A 9,708-nucleotide genomic window follows, 5' to 3' on the forward strand; every position below is an offset into this window, starting at 1 on the left:
CCAAGGCATCTCATTTACATGTTCTTTGTTTATTGATGCTCATGTCCTCTTGTGTCTTCAGTCTTCAGCTTCCAAGGGCTTAACCAACTTCAGGACACATGGAATTACGTGATTAACTAACAAAGTGCACGAATCAATGCACTAGCACCATTATTATGTATAGCTTGATCCTTGCCATCCATATGTTTTTCCCGCTCATTTTAGGGCATGACTCCAAATATGAGGCAGTTCTAAAGCTCAATTGGACCACACCACAGGAATCAAGGGGAATTGAACGCCTACTATTCAACTTTTCTTATGGGCCATAAAAAATTTGGATCAAGCTGACATTTGTGATTTCCCTTCATACATATCCGTGTGAACTGTTGAACATGTTGGATGATGGGTATGCATATCCATGGGGCCTAGGCACATTTTAACAATTAATGGTAGGCGTTCAAATTTTATTTTATTTTTTTCTTCTTCTTCTTATGGTGTAGTTCACTTGAGCTTTAAATCTTCCTCAAATTTTGAATCATGCCATAAAATGAGCACATAGAATAGATGAACGGCGTGGATTAGACACATATATATATAATTGTCACCTGCACATATTTTCCAAGCACAATTCCACCCGATTTTCCTATGCTTATGCATAGTTTCCAAGGCTCATCATAAATCCTTCTCTTCCGATCACATGTGAAAGTAATAATTACTGATTTACAACCCATTTACTACACAAATTGAAAATCAAATAGGCGGGTTGGTGCCACCCAAGCAATAGCCCACTTTTCCTAAAATGATATGAAAATATACCCTTTGGAGGCGCATCTTTTATCTTTTAGGGCCCATCGTGGTTTGTATGTAAGATCCACTCCGACCGTTAGATGTCTAATCCTACATATCTCCATTACCAAAAACTCAGGATGACTAGTAATTCAAGTGGGCCACACCAAGGAAAATAATTAGGAGAGACAGTCCACCCTTAGATATTTACAGGGCCCACCACAATAATTATATAAAATCCACTCCAACCATTAGATACCACACCAAAACTTGGACATGTGATTCAAATATAAGGCCAATACATTATTCTGGCAGGCCACATAGAAGAAACCAGTCTGGAGGGTTAGTGTTGCCCTGCACACTGTTTCCATTAGTATGGTCCACATGTTTGTAACCAGTTTGGAGGATAAGTGCTTCCCTGCACACTATTTCCATTAGTATGATCCACCTAAAACATGAGCCCAGCTGATTTTTGGGCCCTAGACCTAATGTGTGGTGACACGCCCAGTGCTAGGGTGATTTCAGGAAAAACACGGTGGTAGGGCCCACCTTAGTCAACAACCCTTTTGCCAACTTGAAATAAAATTTCCTTCCATGGTAAACTTTCCTCTCCTGTGTTAGACGTTGAAATATTTCAAATTGTTTTTTTTAAACTCTAGCAGGTTGGATCGGGCTAATAGCCTTTCAGACCTCTTAGTCCAAGCACCGCCCGATTTAGAAGCGAGCCTGAAATTTAAGTCCGAGCTTGAAGCCCGACGGGCCAACTTGGCCCATTGACACCCCTAACTTGCACGATTGTAGCCGAGGGAAATGAAATGGTAAGGTTGTTTGGATTTGTGGAAAGGATAGGTAAGGAAATATTGTTTATTAATAAATCTTATTTCCAACATATTATAAGAAGTAAAATATTATTTTTATTTTTTATTTTTCAATAAATTTGTTTATGAAAATTTAGGATTTATTTAAAATTTTTTATTTAGCAAAAGGAAGATTTTTCATGTGAAAAAATTTCTGATAGTACATTGCATATGCTCAATTAGCATATGTGGCGCGTATGGTATGCTTGAATATGAGCATAAGCCCGTATAACATATGCAGCATAATGGGGCATCTAAAGCAGAATTGTACCAATCACTACAAAAATGAGGTGTTTAAAGATGTACAGTAGCACATGTGACACATAATATATATTAACAAATTTGATACATCGTGAGTACATGAAGTTAGAGCACTGGTGCACATTGACACATTAACATACGTGACATCTACGGAGTGATTGAAGATAAATAATGTCACATATAGCATATTGACACATGTAGTGTGCTTTCGACATGTGGTACACAAAAAAATAAATAAATAATGGTGATGATGAAGATGATTGGACATGTGACACATTAGCACATGTGGAGCACAAAAGAAGACAGTGGCGCATGTGGCCCAGTAGCACATGTGAGGCACAAGTTATATCAAACATTGGTTGAGAGGGACTACCATTTCCATTGGCAATGTAGTTGCATGCAAATCTCCAAATGGTGAGGTGAATGGTTTATTTTGGCCTGTGGTAATGTATTTCCAAATGTTCCTTTAAGAGTCAGGATCCTCTGTTATCACGAACATGAATTTTTTGTTTGTTGCAATGTGATTGGGACACATCATCATAGATTGAATTTAATGTTGCAGTGCTGACAACATTAGTGATGACGTTCACCAATCATGATCTAGGAAAACAGAAAATTTCTATTCATGGCACACAGATGATCCAGATTCATTCTCTAAAAGTCGATTAAGGGTGACAACATGACAAGCCCAATCTAGATTTGATTGGGCTTGGTCCTATTAGCTTGGCTGCGAGCTAAGCTGGGGTCTAGCATGCATGGTCATGTCAATTTATGAAAAGGACTTAGGCTCCAGACATTTTAGACCTACCAACATCTTTTTTTTTTTTTTTACACAAGCACGCACACCTCCTGCACACTCACACCACAGTGGGATTTCACCACCTATGGATACTCAAACCCTTGACTGGGTATTAAAACTCCTGACAGTCCCACACACTCACGCCGTATTGGGCTTTCACCACCTATGGATACTCGAACCCTTGACCAGGTGTTGAAACTCCCGAGAGTCTACCACCCGAGCAAGAGCAAGGATCCTTAGTTATGCAAGCATCGTGAATGTCCACCATTGATTTTGTTCCTTTATAAGTTTGTTTGTTTTTTTTTATTTTTTGGTAATGTGTGGCCCACTTGATCAACTAACAGATTTAAAAAATTTAAGTGAGAAATAGGGATTTTATAAAATTTTGGGCTGGGCCAAGTTGGCTCGATAATGAGACTGGGCCCATTCAATGTTTTGCCTGAGACGTGGTTCTAGCTGGCCCAAACCTAAGCCGATTTCCACCCCCAACTGATAAGGCTTGAATGACCCTCTCCTATGATACAATTGCGACGAGTACTGCGAATACAAAACTTACAAGCATCAAACAAAGTGCAACGTGGCACTTTAAAAAATCACAACCTGAAGCTGACACGTGGCCAAGGGTGTTACGCATTACCGACCCTTGTGTGTCTGTGCTTATTGGCTCCAGCCATCCCTTTGAAGGGCCAACTAAGGGATGATGCATATCTAAGAAATCTAAAGGAAAACCAAAGTGAAAAGAGGCCGTTCCATATGCAATGTTTGCATAGAGAGCTCTCTCTACAGCTCTGTGGCTTGTGTACAAAATTAATTTTTTTGAAAGGTCGCCCCATCAAGGAAGTGGGACACTGTTGTTGATGTCTTAAATTTGTCAGTAACAATGCTATAGACAGATCACTTGATGCCATCGAGCATATGTTGACTCCATCGACAAATACTCGGTCCTATTGAGAAAATTCATGTTGATTGCTGGATTGTTTTAAAGTTGCTACTTGATGGCATTGAAAGATCTTCGATGTCATCAACGAGGCTTTGATGTCTGTCAATGTCATTGATAGTCCTATCGAGCGCGCACGCAAATTTGCATAAGTGTGAGATTTGTTTCATATTCCGGTTGTAATAATAAATGCATCGGGTGTAATCATGATTAGGGAAGGATTAACGTATATTAGGATCTTTTGGGTTCAAGGGCACAACTAGGGTTTAGAGGAGATTTGAGGTTTTTTCGAATTAGTAAAATCATCTATCTCTTGTAATTCTACTTTCATAGTGCGTTACTTGTCGCTTTATGTCATAAATTTTTCTTACAAGGATTATTGTTCTTGTTTGAATTTGTTTGTGCGATTGCATATACTTTACCTGATTTCACTTTGTGTGCTTCCATGACACCGTTGAAAATAAAGCTAATCCGACAACTATCACGTTGGTCATCACATGAATTTTTGAAGTTTTTTGGGTGAATGTCCGTTGTTTTCTATGATGAGTCCCACTTAACAATTGCATAGATCTTATTTTTAAGCATCCCATCATCATAAATGTATCAATGAGCAATCTAACTCATTATATAGGTGTGGCCCACTAGTGATCATATCAGCCTGATTTTACAGAGATACCTTTCAGAACCGTTTGAGCATGTGAGAAACATCATCATGCGCTACGTGACCCGTGTATGTTCATTGTAGGAGTGGTTGAAAAGATAGGCCTTTTGATGTAAGTAAAAGTCATTGGATGGTTGCCGAAATTGAAAGAAATGGAGCTAGAAGGTTGGGAGCAGAGTAGGTGAGACCTCGGGTCCACTGAGGTGTGGGGATCACAGTGATGTATGTGCCTTAAATCCACACCGTCCAACCATTTTCAAAGCTCATGTTAGGGTATGATCCAAAAAAAATGAAGCATCGCAAAATCTTAAGTAGACCACACTGCAGGAAACAGTCGCAATTGAATCCCCACCATTAAAAGCTTCGTGGAGTCTACCAAAATGTTGATTTTCCATCCAACCTGTTGATAACGTCACAAAGACCTATATGAAGAAACCACATAAATATCATTTTAATCCAAATCTTTTGCGGCCTACAAAAAGTTTTTAATGATCAATTACTATTGTTTCCTGTACTATTGTTTATTTAAGATTTGGATCCGCTTCATTTTTTGGATCATGCATTAAAATGAGTTTATAATACAGATAAACGGAGTAGATGTAATCACATAATCAAGGTGGGCCCACAGTCAAGGGATGCACCTCAGTGGTGGACTCGGGATCCACTAAAGCCGCGCCCAGGAAAGTTCACTCCAAGGTCCAATATGATTATAACTTTTGATAGCTATATTTTTGTGATTGGTTATTCAATTCAAATCCTATAATATTATTAGATTTTTCAAAACACTAGGAAAAATAAAAAAAATTAAAAAAAAAAAACAAATAACATTAAATAAATGAAAAATCCTCACTTGGATGTCATCAAGTTTCTAGAAATAGATTCCCACTGCTAAGGTTATCTTGATCAATACCCATTACATATAGAAAGTTGATGATGATCCTTCTAACCAGAAGATCTCTCCCTAACCTATCTTATACAAAGGTGTACGGGTCGAACCGAGTCAAGCTTGGCATAGCTCAACTCGGCTCGGCCACTAGCTAACCCCAACTCGAACTCGACTCAGCTCGGTTCGGTTTGCAGCTCGGGCTAGTTCGAGCTGAGTTCAAGTCAAGATCGAGCCTTTGCGGCGTTTTCTCAAACACATGGAGTGCACTGCTAATTTCTCACGGAATATAAAGCAACAACATTGGTTTACATGTATTTCATCAAATACTCAGTAAGCAACTTACAAATTAAGATGCAAGGGTATTTGTTTCATATCCATACATTCCTTGCTACAAGTCGACACTTCGTTGAATCATTTCATCAAACACTAGCCGAGCGACAGTAATATCAAAATAAACGAGTCACCGAACTGGTTCGATTTGAGTCGGGCAAGCTCAAAAAAAATTTGAGCTAAAAAAATCAACTTGACTCAGCTCAAACTCAGTTTCAAACACAGTTGAATCAAGCTTTTTCAAGGCAACTAGAGCGAGCTAAGCGAGCTAACTCGGTCCATGTACGGCTCTAAATTCTTATACAAAGAAGAGAGAGAAACCTACACGTCTGCCTCAAAATTGCAATTTGGGGGTCTTGTTTGTAGGGCACACCCAATATGAAATGCAATTTATCTTGCAAATATTCATTGGACTCGAGATAGCATTGACTGCACATATCGGCAAAAGGTATTCTACTCATCTGGTTATACTACGATTGCCTAAGCCTCTAAAGAATCACTTTGATTAAACGATTCTAACCTTCTGCTTAATGGCTTAGAAAAATATGCACCAACGGTTCAAAAAAGGGAGGCAAATATTGCACAGATAAGATCATAACTATGGAACATGTTTGGCTGACCATTTGCAGATGTAGAGAAACCAAATCAACGGTTCAGATGATTGAATTAGTGGCCCCACTTGTGCAGACTCGCCTGCAAACTAAATGTTTGGATGGGTTATGTATGACCATATAATTCCTAATCAAAATGCATACAGAAGCCAGATTTCTCTACTAAATTAACTTCTCTACAAAAAGCCAAATCCATTTCTTGCTGCAAATCCATCAAGGTGAATTAGAGTGTCTTGATCTACCCTAAATAATATCCAGATGCACCAGTCAATTCAAATGGGACCTGCAGTTTGGTTAATGGTGATCTATACCATTGATCTGTTGGGCCCCACAGTCGATTGGAAACGCCCCCAAAAATCTCCCACACTAGAAGATCCTAATCCATGGATCAATATCCTACAAATCGATGGTTAAGAAAAATATACATAAACTTTTCAAAAATAAGGCCTAAGATTAACAGCAAAGATCTTCCAATCTAGAAATTTTGGACCATTCTCCATCCACAGTGGGACCCATCAGATCAACAGTCTGATCGTTGAACCATTCATTCCACTTATCAAACTGCCCAACAAGAATCATACAAATCAAAGTACATTTAATTCCCAAAATTTCTCTAATCCAAATATTCTAGTAATCCAGCAATCCTATGAGAGAGAGAGAGAAAGAGAGAGGGGACACCAACTCAAAAGCATTCATGTTACCATACATCAAAACACATCTAACATCCAAATTCCTTGAAATCACATCCACCCATCTCACAAAATATTTTTAAAAAAAAACATCCAAATCACCACACAAAAATCCAAAATCATAAAAAAGAAAAACCCACCAAACCACTAGAAAATCCAAAAACTCTACACCCAAAAGACCCAAAAAAATAAAAATAAAAATAAAAATAAAAATCAAATCAACTTACAAATTCAACAGAAATCAGGCCTTGGTTTCTTGTGCACCAAAATGCAACCTCTTTCATGGTCCCTATAAATCCTAATCTCAGAACAATCCCTCAAATCTTCAAGACTAATGTATTGTTGCTTAACCATCCTTGAAAAATCACTCACACTATCTTGTATCCAAACATAAGGTTGGCATGTCTCATCATAATAGAAGCTATGCCTCCCACCACTTACTGGCATGTATGCTTTGTATATACTCTTGCATTTCAATCTCTTTGAATTCCCTGGCTTCAATGTGTGTGCTCTCTTCAACAAAGATCCCACCCTTATTTGCAGATCAATGGGCCTCTCTGTCAAGTTCCACACCCTTGTCCCGAATCTCGACACATTTGTACGGTCGCGGCAAGTGTAAAAACACCCCATCGAGACACCGAAACGCGACATTTTCATCGAACTTCGATCCGGCCCGGACTCTTTCGTCGATCCGACGAAAGTGCTCGGAGTTGATCGACATGGACTTAAGAATTCATAGAGAATTTTTATGATGAGATTACTTAAATTGATGATCTTGGGACCCACTTACACCGAACTTGCCCACAAAAGAAAAGGCTGGAATGATGGTTTCTGCAGTGCTTGTCCATTTGCTATATTGATTGGACCATTAGTTGTTGTTGTGCTGTTCAGATGCCATCATTTGAAGTTACTGTGGAGAGTGTTAGACTCATATGTTAGTTCCCCACCATTTTTTAAATGGTGGTGATTCTTCAAATGTCCACCTGTAATTTTTGTAAGTAATCCATACCATTCAAGTCTCTTATCCAGCTATCCATGGAGCTTTGCAAAAAATTGCACACCATCTGATTTTTTTTCTCCTTCGAATTTTGACCACTCAATATTTTGTTTTAACCATCAATTTGATAGACATTAATTGGATGGTTAGGATTGATTGATCCCGCCCTGAGGAAGCCACTGTGCACTCATTAGGTGGACCACACTTGTATTTTGTTATTTACCAGTAATTGTGTATTGGAAGTCATCCACTGGGTGGATGGAAACTTCTCACCCAACGAGTTTACTTTTTTTTTAATTTTTAAATTGCAAATGATGTTAAGAGAAATGCTCTACTATAAGTTATAATAGTCCTACTTGCGTCTGTTCACTTGGACAGTACAATCCATAGATCTGAACCGTCTATTAACTCCAGAACATATTTCAAGAACTACCATGCAAAAATGGCACTGATTAAATGATCCACTCCATCCTTGATTTAGCCTTATTTTATCTGACCATCCCTTTTTCGATGGGATTGTTCTGATTGCCCAACAAAATCTATTCCTTATAATTGCAATCAATCTATGATGGGACCTAATAGATTGATGGATCAAATTGTTGATTGGATGTAAAACAATCTTGACCGTCCGTATTAAAAGCTATTGATCAAATGGTTATTACTTGTGGGATTGATGAGATATTTGCATGGTAGTCCACGACATGTGGGTTGGACCCAATGAACGGTCTACATCAATGGATTGAACTGTTTAAGTGTCCCAATGCAACTAGCAGCACCAGTTATGGAACATTTCTCTATCATTAATATCTATGAGAAGGTTTCAAGTCCAACAAGTTGGACCACCCGTTATGGTCCACGGAGCTATAACTTTTAACTTATTAAGTGAATGCGACATCCAACCCTCCCAATAGGTGGGCCCATCATGAGAATCATCTACATAAAAAAACAGCCTCATCTATCCTTTAGGTGGGCAATAAATAGAAAACAATATCTGGCCATTGTTAAATTGGGAAATAAAAGGTCAACTGATAAATTAATAAATGTGGCTGATTTTAACCTAAAAAAATCCTTATGATGGGACTAACTTATTGGACGGATTGGATTTTGCAAATACATGAAGATTGGAAGTTATCCAGTGGGTGGACCGTTGAATTGAGACTAGGTATTTTTGCTGCAAAAATCCCCCAATTCCGGCTTTACCGAAAACAAGGCCCCGGACCAACCGAAATTACAAGCGATTGATTCATGGGAGCTAAAATTATTAAATTATTTATATATCTTTTTTCTTTAAAAATTGACAAAGTTGAGAATTTTGAAGCTCATATGATATGTGCATGACATCCAACTCATCTAACATATGCACCCGCTAATATCATCACTCGAATGAAAATTATGGTATGTGGAATTATCAAATGGTCCACATGGGAATTTGAATTCCTTGGGTAGTGTATATTATTTTCTAAGATGTGTGCCAACTTCTGACTGAATCAAACAGATTTTTCATTAATCTAATATTCATGATAGGAATCATCTATAAGATTGGTAAATTTACAAGAGTTTCAACATGAGATCATGGGTTCAAGTATTCATTGGTGAAATCCTACTGTCGTATGAGTGTGTGTTGGATGTAACCGCGTGTCTAAAAAATTGAAAAGGGCAAAAAAAGAGGAAGAAGAAGAAGATGCCATATACTCCAGTGGGAGCTTTTCCTCTTTAGATGACCTGACGATCCTCACTACTAGGCCCTACAAGCAACTTTAGGACGGCAAGATCATGGAGGGTCAAGATCATGGAGGGATAACCTTGTACCTTTTCAAAGTTCCCGCCACACTTCGCAATGAAGATGTGTTCAACTTTTGGTATGTTTTAAATCCTTTGGAGGCATTATTTTGTAAATTTGAACTTTGGATATATT

General features: G+C 38.3%; 1 protein-coding gene across 1 annotated transcript; it reads right to left on the minus strand.

Annotated features, from left to right (window-relative positions):
* Positions 1-6,003: 6,003 nt before the first annotated feature.
* On the minus strand, positions 6,004-7,544 carry LOC131225495 (uncharacterized). Its single transcript, XM_058221030.1, has 2 exons — positions 7,024-7,544; positions 6,004-6,189 (listed from the first exon to the last, which is right to left on the minus strand). Exon 1 carries the CDS (start codon positions 7,451-7,453, stop codon positions 7,028-7,030), a length of 426 nt encoding a protein of 141 aa, XP_058077013.1. The 5' UTR covers positions 7,454-7,544; the 3' UTR covers positions 6,004-6,189; positions 7,024-7,027.
* Positions 7,545-9,708: the final 2,164 nt, after the last annotated feature.

The sequence above is a fragment of the Magnolia sinica genome, chromosome 14 (genome assembly GCF_029962835.1).
Source record: "Magnolia sinica isolate HGM2019 chromosome 14, MsV1, whole genome shotgun sequence".
Taxonomy (NCBI): Eukaryota; Viridiplantae; Streptophyta; class Magnoliopsida; order Magnoliales; family Magnoliaceae; genus Magnolia; species Magnolia sinica.

Coding starts and splice junctions, on each gene's coding strand:
- LOC131225495 (XM_058221030.1), bottom strand. CDS start 7,453: ATGAAAATGTCGCGTTTCGGTGTCTCGATGGGGTGTTTTTACACTTGC.